Here is a 16,595-nt window from a genome sequence, read left to right as displayed (position 1 = left end):
GGGTTTTTTGTTGTTGTTCTGTTTTACCACTCTCTACAGAAGATACTTTAAATGATCCCACTTTCCTAAATATCCTAAACTATCACCTCCTCTCACTTTCAGCAGATGACCTTTATCATCAGGGATAAAATAGAAACCACTAGAAAGAGCATATCTCCATTTCTTCCATACACATATAAAGGTAAACACTGATATATCTGTTGCTTCACACTTTTCTCTTGTCAAAATGGAGTGATGTTGCCTCCTGGCCAAGACTAAGTTACAGGTTAATAAATTATGAAATGAATATGACAAGCACTAGAATTTTCAGTGATACAAAAAAAAAAACAAAACAGATGATGACAGTAAGCAATAATATTGAAGTTTGGAGTTTCGGAGTTGTAGTGACCCTGGGTAAATTCATAGGAGTTCTTTATTAGAGAGAGGAGGTAAGGAAAGCAAGGGATAATGAAAAGCATATACTAGGAGTTCCTCACAAATAACAGAGACAAGATTGTGCTTGATTTCCACGGATTAAATATGATTAATGAAATTAGTCTAGATTTCATATACTCAGGTTCTAGTTTAACTTTAGAAATTCGTACAGTTTTACAGTCTTTATGAAAAAAATCACACAAAATAAAAACTGTGGAATCAGACATCTTTTTCCCTTTGAAGTTAAAACACATCTTTAATTAGTGAATTTAATAATTAAAATATTTTATTTTGTTGAATATCTTAAATTTAAAGCAGAATAGGCACTCGTTTACTTCTGTGGATGCAGGAATACTTTGAAAATGCAAGTTATTTAATAAAGATGTAACTATGAATGTAAGGTCTGATTTTTAAAGCTACAAAAACAGCACTAAATGATTTTCCATCTCTACATCAATAATTAGAAGGATAACCTCAAATTAGTCATAAATAACTGTGTAAATGAAAGCTATATATTTTATTTTATATATATAATTGCTTATATGTCTAAGATGTGGGGTACATTTAACAAATGAGGGTTTTGGACCTTAAACAATCAAAGATGAAATACTTTGCATTTAAATGGAACTGGTCTTATTAAAAACCTTTGAAAATGTTAGTAATCATCTTATATTTGTGTTAATTCTTGTTTCATATATTATAATTTGTTGTAGCACCTATGATAATTCTTTTTTTATGGATAATCAAGGTTTACATGCATCCCCTCTTCCTGCTACATTGCCAAATGGGTCCTCCTTAAGGCAAAAAATATATATATTTAAAGGTACTAAAATGGTAGATTATACATACTAAGCATTCTCAGATATCTAAGTATAATTTCTAAATCTTTAGAGTAAAATTATGTTTAAGCATAAAACAGATCTAAAATAACAACTTCAGGATATATTTAAAAACAGTAATATATACTATAATACTTATATGTCAAAATCTCAGGTTTTTAAAATATTTTACTGATATACTTTGTGTGTATATATATTTAGATATATAATAAGATATATATAATATATATAATATATAATATTTAGCTATATATTTAAATATATATAATATATATTTAAAGCTCTAGCTGTATGCATAATAAGAGGTATTTTATTAAAAAGTACACTGGAGCAAGTATTTGAGGAGCTCAATTGTCACTTTGAATATTCAGAATACACATTGAGCTCCAGTATTCACCTCCCTCTAAGAGGAAAACAGGGCAGCTGAATCCTTAAAATCCCTTCTGGCTCCAGTATCTTATCCTTTTATGAATGTCCTATTTAATTTTCCTAAAAAGAAGCAAATTTGACAGAACAATAGATAAGGAAAATGTGGTATTATACATACAAACATGGACAACATGTATGAACCTTGAGGACATTATGCTAAATGAAATAAAACAGTGACAGAAGGACAAGTTCTGCATAACTCCATTTACATGAACAATCTAAAACTGTTAAATTCATAGAAGCAGATTATAGAATGATATTTTCCAGGGGATGGGGGAGGGAGAATGGAGGAGTTGCTATTCAACAGTTATGCAGGATGGGAAAGTTCTAAGATCTGTTATATAACACTGTGCCTATAGTTAACAATGCTATATCATAAACTTAAAAGTTTGTTGAGAGGACCTATCTCATGTTAAATGTTCTTACTACAATAAAAAAGAGAGTCCAAAATAATAGAATCATAATAGATATTAATCAATTTACTTAAACCCCTGTGGATAAGTAGTAATATGCAGAACCAGAGCTTCACTGCATGTTTTAGGCTAATAATTGTCAGAAGGGAGTAAACAGGAGCATCTGATAGGATTAGTATCTGCGATATTTATTTTTACATAATAAAACTTAACTGTCAGTTTCCTTTGGTTAATTCATCCTGTTTAGTTAGATAATTTATTTATCCACTAGCACAATCTTTGTGCTATTCATTACATATGTGTATACCAAATACATATGTGTATATATTATATAATTAGCTTTATTAGTTTGATATACCATGTCAATTTGTCCTTCAAATTTTTGAGTGGTTAGAAATATTTTGGCTCTGTGAGATGCTCACAGGAAGGTTATATGACACAGTTATCATATTGGTTAAACTAAACATATTGCTTTAATTTCTATAGCAATTCATTGGAGTCGTCCTTTATAGATTTCCTGATTCTATGCCTACAGAATGTAAATCACCAGGTTTGTGTGGGAGCTGGGAAATCTGCACTTTAACAAACACCATAGGTGGGATGAGCACTGGGTGTTATTCTGTATGTTGGTATATTGAACACCAATAAAAAATAAATTTATTATAAAAAAATAAAAAATAAAATAAAAGTGAAGTGGAAATCCCAATAAAAAAAACATCATATGCAACTCTGATATACATATTACAAAAACACAATTTGAGAAGTACCACTAAATGTGGAATATTAGCATACATATAAAAATATACACATATAATATACATCATATAAATTTCCCCTGAATTTAACCAATATTTCATTTTTATGAGTTCTAAATCTTATTCCTATCTAAAACTATCTGATAATTAAGATATAATTAAGAAATATTAATATTAAATTAAATTTTGTTGTATATAATATTAAGTGATATATAATACATTATAGTATATTAAGTTATAATTTATGTCATAATTAAGTTACACATTTCCAATTTCTTGGGGAGATAGAGATATGTTGTGTTGGAATCCTGCTTAACCTTCAACCCTACACCTTACGAGAAAAACTCATTTCTCCTCTGGTTCCAGCTTACAATTAACTTGTCTTCTTGACTTTTCCATCATTATGTCTTTTCTGTCATCTAATCTGAAAAATTACAATTATTATAGAATCCTTTATTACATCTGAGATATTTAGTCACTCATTCCTCTTGGTTCCAATCTTTGATAATGATCCTTTGCTCTTTTATTTCAATATGTGGAGTTTCCAAATTGATTTAATTTCTCTCTCATAAAACCTCTGTCATGGATTAATCCCCAACCTGATCTATTCATTTTCACTTTCTTGATCTGCTTCTCTAGTGACTGTGATCTTTCCCTCTTTCCTTCCCTTCACAATCAGATGTTTCAAAGGGAGGATTAATTTCATAACCTCCACTTCTCTTTCCTCCATCAATTCTCTCCACTCTCTCCATCACCAGTTTTGTTTTTTTTTTTGGCACTCTAAGGGTCATTCCTATTATTATAAACATATCATTTTACTTCTTTCAAGTAAGAACAAACCAAAAATAAAAAAATAAAAATACTCTTTCAACTTTATTTCCTCCTTTAGTCCTATTTCTTTGTTCACCTTTGTTTGTAAAAGACCACAAAAGGCTTATTTTTACTAATCTAATGAAATTTCTCTTTTCTAATACTTTCTTAAAACCACTTCAATAAAATAGTCAACCACAAAACTCCTTTCATTATGTAATCAATGACCTCCATATTATGAAAGCCAATGATCAATTTTGGAGCTCATCTTATTAGCTGATTATCAAATTTGACACAACTGATCAGTCGCTTCGTCTTATGTTTCCGTTCTTGGGCTTCCAGGGAACCAAACTCTCCTGGTACTCCTCCTATCTCATCAGCCCTCCTTTTCAAATGCTTTTGCTTGTTATTCCCGCTTTTCCTGAGTTTTGTCACATTCCAGAACACAGTTTTTAGCCTTTTCTTTTCTTCGTTTTCTTTTTTCTTTTTCCTTTCTTCTTTTAACAATCACTTCTGATTCTAAACTTCTAAATTTAGGTCTCTATCCCACACCTTCAATTCTGAACTAAGACTTGTATATCCAGGGCACCTGGGTGGCTCAGTGGTTGAGCATCTGCCTTTGGCTCAGGCCATGATCCCAGGTTCTTGGGATCCCGTCTTGCATCAGACTGCCTGCTGGGAACCTGTCTCTCCTTCTGTCTGTGTCTCTGCCTCTCTTTCTCTGTGTCTCTTATGAATAAATAAATAAAATCTTTTTTCAAAAAAGGACTTTGAGTACCCAACTGACTCCTTGAAATCTTCTTCAGAATGCTTATTGGCCATCGCAAACAACATGTCCAGAATTCAGTTCCATATCATCTCTCCAAAAAAGTTTTATCAAAAGCCTTCCCAATATCAGTGGATATTGCATCCTGTCAGGCCTTCAGAAGAAACCTTAGAGATATCCTTGCTTCTTAGAGTTGTTGCTGCTTCTTTTTTCTTGAACTATACATTTCATCAGTTAGGAAATTGCACTAACTTGTCTTGAAAATGTAACAATTTTCATCACCTCCACTGACATTTCATAATCCTAACAATTATAGTATCTTACCTAGCTTACTGCAAATACTGTATATTTTTCTATCTTTCCTTCCTATAGTTTGTTCCCTACATAGCAGCCAGAATGATCCTTTTAAAAAAATAAGTCTAGTCTTTAGGGTACTCAAAATCCTTTAATGACTCCCCATTTCACTTAGACTAAAAGCCAAATATGGTTGTGGGTTCCATTAATTATTTTTCTTCTCTACCACTTTCACTCATGTAATTCTTTTGTAGCCACAATGACCTACTAGCTATTCCTTTAGCACAATGAGCTCCACTCTGGATTATGTATTTTGCTCTAAACATATTTCTGTCTGGGATGTTTATTGCTGAGATTTCTGCTTGGCTAATCCCCTTACTTCCTTTAAGACTGCTCAAATCTCAACTTCTCAATTAGGTCACCTCCAACACCCCACAATTGATTTCCTGATCTCTCTTACCCTACCTCACATTTTCTTTCTTATCACTCTCTAGACAGAGTGTGTCATCAATTTCCTTATATTGTTTATTGCTTATTGTCAATTCCTCCTGATAGAGCATAAATTCTGCAGGAGCAAGCCCCTCCACTGCTTTGGTTGCTGATGCCCTTAGAACAATGCGTGCTATACAGTGGATACCCAATACATAATTTCTGAATGAACACTGAATGAGTGATAGTCTAGTAAGAACCCAAAGAGATTAAGTTTGGAAATAATTTTAAAGAGTATCTAAACACTCTCCAACCAAGACTTTGTTAATAAAGCAATATCTAATTAACTCCCACCTCATTGCCCCTGTTGTAGCACTTAAGCATGTGATGCCAAACAATACTGGAGTTGAGAGAGGCTCTGGATGTTGTAGATGAGGATCCTGAGCTCTAAGCAGGTGACATAACTTACCCAGTTTCATCTACCAACAAACAGTCAAAGCTGAAACTTGAACTTAAGTTTCTCTGTGCTTTGTCATTTTTCATTTCACTGCAATGGAATCAGATGACATTGACAAGGTCTCATAAACTTTTATCATCCAGTAATATATGACTGGATTCATTACATTCTGGTGGATCATGCAGTGGTGCTGCTGACTGGTGTTCAACAAACCACAACTACTGATTTAACATATACAGCTTGCAAGAAACGCATTTGCTGATAGTACTCTCTGTGCAGCACAATTATTGGGCTGGCTTAGTCTATGTTGTCAAAGTCAAACACAGGCTACATAAAGCTTGTCTCACTGCCTGAACTTCAGGAACAAAATTTAATATACAGCAGCCAATGGCAAGTCCCCAGTCCTTCAATGAGAGATCTGAAGTCAAAGGAACCATTTGTAATCTTAATGAAAAGAATGTGAATGTCTCCTTTATTCATATTTATCTTTTGAATTATATTATGAGCTGAAAATATTATATGAGCAATGCATAGGAAGAACCAATGTAATACCACCTGAAATATAATTTTTCACTTTGATGACCATATCTTAGACATGAGAATATTAAAGGAATTAAAGGGTCAGAATTAGACTTAAATTTTTATATTAATTATTCACAGATCACTTTATACATCAATTCTATAACTAATGCAATTTAAAGGAACACTGCTTTCTTATATTGAAGTGGCCATATGCAATATTATTAGTTTACTGACACTATGTATCTTTTTTTTAGAAAATTTTTAAGATTTTATTTATTTATTCATGAAAGACACACAGAGAGAGAGAGAGAGAGAGGCAGAGACACAGGCAGAGAGAGAAGCAGGCTCCATGCAAGGAGCCCAACGTGGGACTCAATCCCGGGGCCTTCAGGATCAGGCCCTAGGCTGAAGGTGGCGCTAAACCGCTGAGCCACCTGGGCTGCCCAACACTATGTATCTTTAAACTGGCATTTATAGAAATCTAATATAGCTTGGGCATTTGTATCACTTTCTTGAAAAGTGCTAAATGAACTTGTTGATGTTATATTACACATATAATCAGGATTCTGACAAGTCTGCCTAAACATTTACTGTAACACTAATTTTAAAAAACAGTAGGGCAACAAATTTCTGTTTTCTCCCTGAAGAAGAGGGAAATAAGTAAATTTAATTAGAAAAAGCAGAGAAGAGCAGTGTGTGGATCTGATGCTCTCACTGGACAAGCTACAGTGTTCTAGAAACTCAGAAACATACAAATAGATATTCATATAGAAATATGCAAATCCCTACTAAGAATGCACAATCTGAAAAGGGAGTGACCACCTGAACATAAATGGGAATATTATGATCCCCAGAGTAAATATGTTAGTTTCTAAACCAAACGTTTTAGTTTCTAGAGCTCAGTGGTAACAAAGAAATAGGCACTATAAAGCATTGTTTTCTAATTTCCTTCTTTATATCTAGTAATCAAATATATCTGGAGTTTAAAACCTTAGATTTTTAGTGGAATCACTTGCATACCAAAAGACAGTATAATTATTGGAAAATTCCTGGCATTTTCATCCACCTCGATATGACTCCCATATGTATCACTTTAGAAGTAGCAATTTCTAAAACAAGAGTTTATGAATTCTCTAACATTTTAAACGAGAATTCTGCTGAGTTTCATTGCATTAAGGCATGAAATTATCGTGGGAAGAGTTAAAGTTATATAACTCTGAGTATTGACAGCCTAAGGGTAGAGGAGAAATCAAGCAAACAAAAAAAGGTGGGTATAGTACTGTGTAACTTTGTCTTATTTTCAAAGGAACATATTATGATGACAGGCCCATGTGGTACTTTTGCTAAAGCCAAGACAACTATAAATACAGCCTTAAAAAAAATTTACTCTGTGTCCTCTCAGGAGCAGCCCATGATATTGTTTCCTCTTTCTTCACATTTCCTTTCTCTGGTCTATGTGATACCTTATTCCTCCTGCCTCTCTAAATGCACTTCCTCAGCATGCTTTGCTGTATGATTCTTCTAAGCCTGGGACTTATATGCTGTTGGTGCTCAGACTCAGTCCTACTTCCCTCATTTCTTCTCATTACAACCTGTCTGTAGCTAGCCAATACTATTTGTGCCTATTAGTTCAATTCCCTTAGATATCAACCACAAATCAGTTATACTTCGATGCAAAATTCTTGAATCAAACAGGTATAGTTTTCCATTAGCCAGCTTTAATGGTAGCTTTCAAAGTGACTCCAAGCTAACCATATATACAAAACAATTCTTAATATTCATAGCTTCACACTTCACCTTCCTTCAACAATTTCCAAATCAGTGAGTATCTCTACTAGCTTTACCCACTAGTGCAAGTCAGAAAATGATGTTTTACTTAAACATCACCTTCTTTACCACTCCTCAATCCATAGAGTCCTTTTCATTATTCTTCCCTCAATATCCCTTAATTTATTCCACTTCTTTATCTCCATCAATACCATTCTAATTTAGGCTGCCATGATTTTTTTCTTGGATTATAGCAACCACCGCTTAAGTGATCTTCCTACAGCTAATTGAGCCCCACTACAAATCTTTTTTTTTTTTTTTGCACTTAGTAAGAATAATCATTTGAAAATTCAAAACTCTTTATGTAATTGTTTTTGATAAAATACTTTAGTAAGGACTCAGTCCTTATCAAATCCTTTTCATGGCTCGAAAAAACCTTCCTAGTCTAGTGTTTACTAATTATATTATAACAATCTCATCGTTCTTTACTCATTACTGATTCATAATCTATTTTACATTTTAATCATATCAGACTTTTAAAATAATATAGTTAAACATTTTCTTCTAAAAATATTACACCCTAAGAGCATGTTCTGAAAACTCTGCAGTTACCATGAGACCGCAGTTACCATGAGACCATGTCTTGAAGTCCATTAAAAAAAAAAAAAACAACAAATAAAAGATCATACTAACCAAGATCATACTGTTTAATTTTTGCCTTCAGATAACAGATTAAGTAAGAGGTCTAGCTATGAAAACAAACGGAATTTTTTTCCAGGCTATTCAATTAATTTGAAATGAACCACAAACTATGGACTAGCATGCTAAGAACATAACTATAGATTACATTAGGAACAACTTTTTTTCTTTATACAAGTTGTTCTTAAGTCACATTACTTTTTAATGACAGATAATGAAATACTGATGGAAAGTTCAATCTTTCAGAATTCCAACCAATTCAATATATTAGTTCTCTTATCTTCAAAAACATCTCTCAGCTTTGATAGCTGCCTCTACAATTTTCCTGTAACTATAAGTTATTTTAAATAACTAAACTTTTAAAGGCCCCTATACAGCTGTCCTTTGACCTTCAGTCAGCATCAGGCAATGACATCAGTACTAGGTTAGAATTGAAACTATTTACTTACCATATTGTAGGTGGTTCAGAACCTTCTATTTCTAAGTAATCATACTTTTCTTCCATTTGGAAGTCAGTAAATATGAGTGAGATTGTGTCCCCAGGCTCTGCTACAATGGTCCAAGTGCAATCAGCATTGTTATGGTACTCATTAGGAAAACTAGGGCTTGAAATGATGCCACTGGATCCTCTCATTGTTCCTCCACATGCATCTTCAGCTGTTAAAACAGGGACAAGATGGTCAGTCATAAGTAATTAAGAAAAATGCAATTAAGGCAACTCTGTTAACATTTTTGGATAAAAACAGCAGCCCAAATGTTGTGACACCAAGTGCATATTATACTAATAAAGATTAAGTAAAATGAGACATCTGTGAAAACATTTTAAACACATATATAGAAATATAAATTATATTTTGACAATTTTATAACCATTAGTTGAAATAGAAATGAAAGTAGGTAAGAATATACAATCCTATTAGATCTCAGGATAATAAGACGAAGATTTTCTTTTCATTGATTAGGTAATAAGGTAAATAAAACAAAAGCAACATTATTCTTAAGGCCTATTATGGGAAATATTTAATTACCTTGTACACATTCATGGTAGGGCTTGAGATTTATTTATTTATTTACTTACTTACTTATTTATTTATTTATTTATTTATTTATTTATTTATTTTAAAGATTTTATTTGTTTATTCATGAGAGATAGAGGCAGAGATACAGGCAGAGGGAGAAGCAAGCTCCTGATGCAGGACTCCATCCTAGGACCCCGGGATCACAACCTGAGCCAAAGATAGACCCTTAGCCACTGAGCTACGCAGGAGTCTCTTTTTTATTTTTTTAATATAGGTATGTACAAAATAAATAATGTAAGAGAAAATATAACATTTTTCAGTGGCATTTTTCAAAAGCTATTGAAAGTGTTTGTGAAATTAAGCTTTAAATAAAAATACACTGGGACACCTGGATGACATAGGTTGGGTGTCCCACTCTTGATTTCAGCTTAGGTTATGATCTTAGGGTCATGGGATGAGCTCTGGGGTGAGCTCTACACTGGGCATGGAATCTGCTTGAGATTCTCTCTTCCTCTCCCTCTGCACTTCCTCCCACTTGCATGCACATGTGCTCTCACTCTCTCAAATAAATGAAATCTTTAAAAAAGTACATCACTTACCTAGGAAACTTTAGAGAGAAAGAATATAATTAATCAATGTATCTTTGGTAATGTATTGCCTGTAACTCTACCAAATAATGTAAATATATTTTGCTAGGTATTTATATATGTATGTATAATATTATAAATAAAATTTTACTAACTTTATTAAGTTTTTTCCCAATCCTCAAACAGGGATCATAGGTTTTCCACAAGTCTACTTTTGGCCAACAGTGTACACTAACAGAGGGGATACATGACCATCTATGTTTAGTGTGAAATGTATAAGATAAAGTTTTTTGTTTAATAAAGAAATTGAAGCTATAAAATTTGTCTTATAATAACACTGCTTAGGATAGTCAAGTTAATTGGTTACTAGTTTACTTGTGCAATAGATTGTCTCAAGATTTAGGTTGTTATCTTGAGCCATCTGAAGACTCCATCAATCAAAGTCAAATGTTAGAGGAAAACATCTGGCTCTAATATCACCAAATATTATTTTATGTAATGACTTATATACCATAACTTTAATAGAGATGGACAACATCCTGCTTAACTCCATAATGGACCACGAATAGCAAAGTGCTTTAGTACTAGGTACAACATTATTACTATACTATATACATTAAATAACATTAGCTTCTTCCCATCACTCTTTATCCATTTAACTCTGTAACTCATAAATTGAAAGCAGAAGTACATTACTCTTAAAATATATTTAACTTTTATCACCCACTACTGTAAAAATGATACTTATTTTCACTGCATGACCTTCCTCTATTTTTAAGTTTTTCAGGTAATTAGAACTGTGATCCTGTCTAGACTATGAGGAAATATTACTACAATTTTCTTGGCAGAACACACAGTGCCTTCCTTCAGTACCTTAACTTTAACTGTGGTAAACATGTCCTGCTGTCCCCTATACCTGACCTCAAGTTACCTCTACTCTTTGTCTTCCCACTACCAACACCAGGATTGAGTAGTACTTTGGAAAAAAAATGTTACACTGTCATATATTTGTAGTATAGCTAGTACACAACCTATTCAAACCACAGTTCTGTGAGCTACCATAGTTCTGTGAGCTACTTATTTCTGTGTCTCCAATCTCAGGTAAACATACATATCAGTTGACATTAAAATTAAAGAAATAAAATCCCTTTTTATTAAAAAATCTCAAGTCATTGATTAATATACCCAGTCTTGGGTACTCGCAAAATAATTGACTTCATTGGGTTGTTTCTTTGCTCTCCCTAATTTGGGAAGGAACTGCAGAGATAAGCGGGCTCTTCTTCCCTGTTTTCCTCCTACTATTTTTGTTCATCACCCCTACTCATTGAGCATCCTGTGATTCCTCCTGGAACTGGAAGTAGAAAGGATCAGGGAACATGAATCCTTTTACTTGTCTGACACCAATTTAGTACCATTTCCAAAGTTTTTGGCAGATGATTAAAGAAAGATTTTTTTTTTCTCATGAACTTTTTCATGTGATCCTCAAAGGTATCCCACGCAGTTCCCTTGTTGTGGGGGAATGTGTCTGTCTGTTTGGCTGCCTAAATTTCTCCCTTACAATATGGATATAGAATAACATACTTCCTCCTTCCAACTATGTCTCCTTATCCTTCCAGGTGGGCCTCTCAGACAGGATCTAAGAGAGTTCAAGACCACAACTCCCTCACAAAAGTCCTGCATTTAGTCAAATGAAAACATACCTCATTTATTTTATCTCCTGTGGAAAAGCAGTTTGTTCCCAACTGCAGCCTTTTGGCTTTACCATCAATATTTAAGTATTTCAACCGTAGTTTGTAATAATACACTACATCCCCAAAGCATACAAATCAATTTCTCTGCATGGCTTCTTTGAAGTTCCTCAATGTGGGCTCACAAAAGAAAGAAATAAACCCAAACTCCTGATACATGAGATAGGTCACAACTCATAGAATACCTCTCTCCAGGGAAATTTTTATTTTACAGCAAAATAACTTCAACCCAAAAGTATGAGTGACTTCTACTTGAAAACAAGATGGGAACACAGATTTTCCAGCATTGAAAGCAATGTTCTTGCCAATTCTTATATCAAGTTCTTTGTTCAACACTCCTGCTTACCTCTTTATTATTACAGACACTATCTATCATAGAATCAGCATCTGACAAAATTGTGAAAAAGGTAGTTTGCTTTCAGTACATGTTAGAGGTATGCCTGAGTGGCTCAGCGGTTGAGTATCTGCCTTTGGCTCAGGGTGTGATTACAACGTCCCGGGATCAAGTCCCACATCAGGCTCCCTGTGAGGAGCTTGCTTCTCCCTCTGCCTATGACTCTATTTCTCTCTCTCTGTATCTCTCATGAATAAATAAATAAAATCTTTAAAAAAAAGAGTTGTGTTAGATATGTAACAGCTTGGTTAGGTGACCTGACCTGAATGCTGTCTATAACCTTTGTAATGTGATTTGGCCTAGATTTAATACAATACTTATAAAAGCCAATAAATTTTCTATAACCATAGACTGTTATAGTAGAATGTATTACCTAAACTAAAATTTTTATTTTATAATGCAGTTGGAACAACTAAAGAAGGCAACATTATAGTAAGCTATGAAACCCAAAACCCAGCGCTGTGCTTTCTCTGCTAAACATTGCCTGATCTCTGGTTAAAAGAAGTTGGTCTTTGAGTTCATTCAGCATTACTCTGTCTTGGCCACAAGGTTTGCCTGCTGGATTAGTGTTGTCTGCAAGATCTTCTGTCCAACAATTCACAGAAAGGACAGGAGTCACAAAGTTTGTTCAAGAGAATAATTTCTTAACAGACTCCAGACACATATGGGATCATATTGGCTATTTGTACAAATTTTCTGTGAATTTTAAAATGAATTCATTTGGTCATCTGCTGAAAACATATTCATTGAGATTTATAAGGTACTGAAGGGAATTGTGTTAGTCTCTCAGGCTACAGTCATGATCAAAAGTTAGGGTAATCCCTGCCTTCATTGAGCATTATGTCCAGTAAAGTGTGAGGCTCTAAACAAATGATAAAAGAAACACTAAGTTACATTTCTATCAGGTACTGTAAATAAGGAGCAGTTAGTACTGATGTCATATATGTGGGCTTGAAATAGGGAACTTAAGAACACAGATTCTCCAAAGAAGTGATTAGAATCTGAAAGTTTAGATTAGAAACCTGAAAGGTGAATAGTAATCATTAACTAAATGAGAAACAGAAGAAAATATGTTCTGAGCAGATATACTGACACTTTCACTGGAGGAAATGGGCATTCTCCAAACAGAAAGAAAGTCTGTGTGCTGTTGCCAAGACAGTGAGGGGTTATGTGGTACTAAATACATTTGGAAGGGCAACTAGGGGCTAGACCTTGCAGAACCTTTTTGATAAGCTTATGGAATTTCTTTAGAGCAACGGAAAGTTATTGATGGGTTTTCAGCAAAGACAACATGATTGGATTTGGGTTTTGAAAATATCATTCTAGAAGCTCTTTGTTGTTGACAGAGGAATCAGAAAATAGAGGATTAGATTGGGGGCTGAATCAAGAGTTCAGGCAAATTTTTACATGCTCTATTGCCTCTTCAAGGTATCAATCTTTTGTTTTCCGGTGTTTTAGTGTATTTTTATCTCAGTATCTTCAAAAGATTAATTTGATCTTTGTAAGCACTTTTGAATAAATAGCATCATGACAAAGTAATTTAGAATACTCCTCTTGGGCCTGTTTTTAAGAATATTTTTTCACCTACACAGTAAAGCAATGTGATTAAATATCTCAGGTTTCTCTTGTAGGTAACTAGAAGTTGTCTTGGCTTCAAAATGTAGTTACTTATCATATAAAGAATATAGTGGATAATAAGAAGGTTGATGGTTTCTATACTCTTGTTCTAAGTTCATTGGTTGTAAGATTGATTGTACACTATTTTTAAAAATATATGTATATGTACGCACATATACATAAACTAGGTGATAGAAACTTTCATGTTAAGAAGATGGCAGAGTCAATATATTATAAAACAAGAAGAAAACAACCAACTCAGCCAATAGAATCAATGAGGGAAATGTGGTCTTTTAAAAATAAGCATTTTATTTAATACTCTTTTTGACTTGAGACTTATTCCAATAGTCTTGGGAAAATACTATCAACTTTCTCTTAAATTCCTAATGCACTAAATCTATTGATAAAAACTATAGCTATTAAATTAAAAATTCTATTAAACCTAATTTTCTTTGTTTATAATATGATAAGGCTTTTATGATATAACTTTGACTTCTTTAACTGAATTTATATAAACTTGGTAAACAATTTCTTTAATCTCTTACCTATGGAGCAGGGAGAAAAGTCACAAATAAAATAAAAATTAGTTTTATTTAACAGCAAATGATAGGAATAAAGTTCAATATTTTTCCACAAATAAATTTTTCCTAGAGTTAAATTTTATTTACTTTTAATTTCTGTGACACTCATTCAGATACTGAAAATACCAGACTTTGTTTTGGTTAGGGTATGAGACCATACATTTCATTTAAGATCTTGTAAATTGGAACTGCCCCAAAACATGACAGTTAAAAAAGAGAGAGAGAGAGAGAGAGAGAGAGAGAGAGAGAGCATCAAAAAAACCACTTAAAACAGTTTTCTGTTTTCTGTAGCCCATCTTTGCAGATATTGATCTCATACTGTGTTCTGCCCTACTATTAGTTTCTTCTGAAATAGCTTAGGGATGGGGCACAGGGGTGACAGGAAATAGACTTGTTTATCAAAAAAGATAAATGAACTGTAAATTGTAGAAAATGAGTACACTTGGTGAATTCCAGATGCTAAGCACTCAATCCAATATCAGACTATATCATGGGAAATTTTTTTTGGCAACTCTCCCTTGCTTAATCTCAACCTTCCATTAGCAGTCAAGTAAAACTGACTTCTACATGGGGATTCTTGTTCCTTTGTAGATAGGCATCAGTGTTGTACCTCTTAATTAGATAAACTATTTAGATATTACATTCATTAATCATTATATTTATATTACAATATAATTATATTATATATGCAAAGCAGCCGGTCTGTTTCTGTAGCTATCTTTGTTTACATTTTGTAGTTCAACCTTACGCATCTTCATGTTTAAGGAGAAACACTCTTTTTCATAGAGAAGAAAACTGAGCAACAAGGTATTTAAATCGTGCATCTTCTGGATTGGTAGCTTTATTTTATGTTTTTCAAGGCATAACACATAATGCTGTTCCAAGTTTTAAGGAAAAGAGATGTCAATTTTTGATGATTATGGAGAAAATCAAAGGTCCTTATTTTCATTTCTCAGTCCAGTCCTTTTAGCTCCTTTCATACCAAAACAGATAAAATTAATTTACATGAGAATCAGATTTATAACACCTGAAGAAAAACATTCATATTCATCCAGGTGAGCACTTTATAGAAAGGGCAAGAAAGCTAAGCATAATGACACTCAGTATTGAGGGTGTATTCCTAAATACTCAAATATGCTGTGGAGCAAGTATTTTACCTTAATTTATATTTACCCTTCTAAGAGACACATTTAGAAAATGAGAAGGTAAATTGACATCCTGAGGAAAGCAATTAACCAATAAGTGGATTTTTAAAAAATATATATATTTTTAAATATTCAGCTTAAAATCTCCAAATTAAAAAAAAAGCATTCACTCAATGATAATTTAATTATTGAAATATTTGGAGGAAATATCTTTCAATCAAGAGGGATCCATGAAACAGCAACAAGGAGCAAATTTACATTTTTTTTCTTAAGAAAAAATTAAAACCTGAGAAAAATAAAACTTTTTTAACACTTCACCAAGGCCATACAGAATTGTGATTCTGAAAAAGGAGAGGACAAAAGGAAGGAGAACTCTATAATTGCCTGGCTTTTCATCTAGAAGCACATTCAGGATCAGAGATGGGGATTTTAATTAGAACGTGATGTTCTCGCTAAGCTAAGTAGATAGTGTTCAGGGAGCATATGCTCATAGTTGTAAGACAGGATTCCAGAGGGGGAGCTCTGCAGAGAGAGAAGTCACAAAATCTGCAAAGCAGTCCCTGAATCTGTGCTAAATATGAGCAAATACACATAAAGGGTGAAATTCCATATAGACAGTCAAAGAGAAACCAAGGATCTTTGTGCTGAATGACTCCAATTGAGAGCATACAGGGTTGAGTATATTGCAAATTCCTCCAGTTAGGGTGGAAAGTTCTCTTTAAATAACCAGAGTATTCAGTAGAAACTTCTTAAGGGAAGACTTCATTAAAGGGGCTAAGTAATCCCTAGAGTAAAAGAGGAAAAAGAAAAAAATCCCTAGAGTAAAGTTTACCCTAGAACTGCCTTAACAAAAACAAAACAAAACAAAACAAAACAAAAAAACAATTTTTGAGGGAATTAATTAATTTAT

At 33.3% G+C, this 16,595-nt stretch overlaps 1 protein-coding gene across 2 annotated transcripts in view; it reads right to left on the bottom strand.

The window, feature by feature from the left end:
- Nucleotides 1–16,595, bottom strand: part of CSMD3 (CUB and Sushi multiple domains 3) — a 1,174,336-nt gene that overhangs the window by 819,890 nt on the left and 337,851 nt on the right. For both annotated transcript variants that reach the window (XM_072734033.1, XM_072734032.1), the window contains exon 5: nucleotides 9,044–9,251. In XM_072734033.1, the coding sequence (XP_072590134.1) occupies nucleotides 9,044–9,251 (208 nt within the window). The remainder of the gene's footprint in view (nucleotides 1–9,043; nucleotides 9,252–16,595) is intronic.

This window comes from Vulpes vulpes, chromosome 13 (genome assembly GCF_048418805.1).
Source record: "Vulpes vulpes isolate BD-2025 chromosome 13, VulVul3, whole genome shotgun sequence".
NCBI classification, from domain to species: domain Eukaryota; kingdom Metazoa; phylum Chordata; class Mammalia; order Carnivora; family Canidae; genus Vulpes; species Vulpes vulpes.
This window is presented reverse-complemented; position numbering and strand designations above follow the sequence as displayed.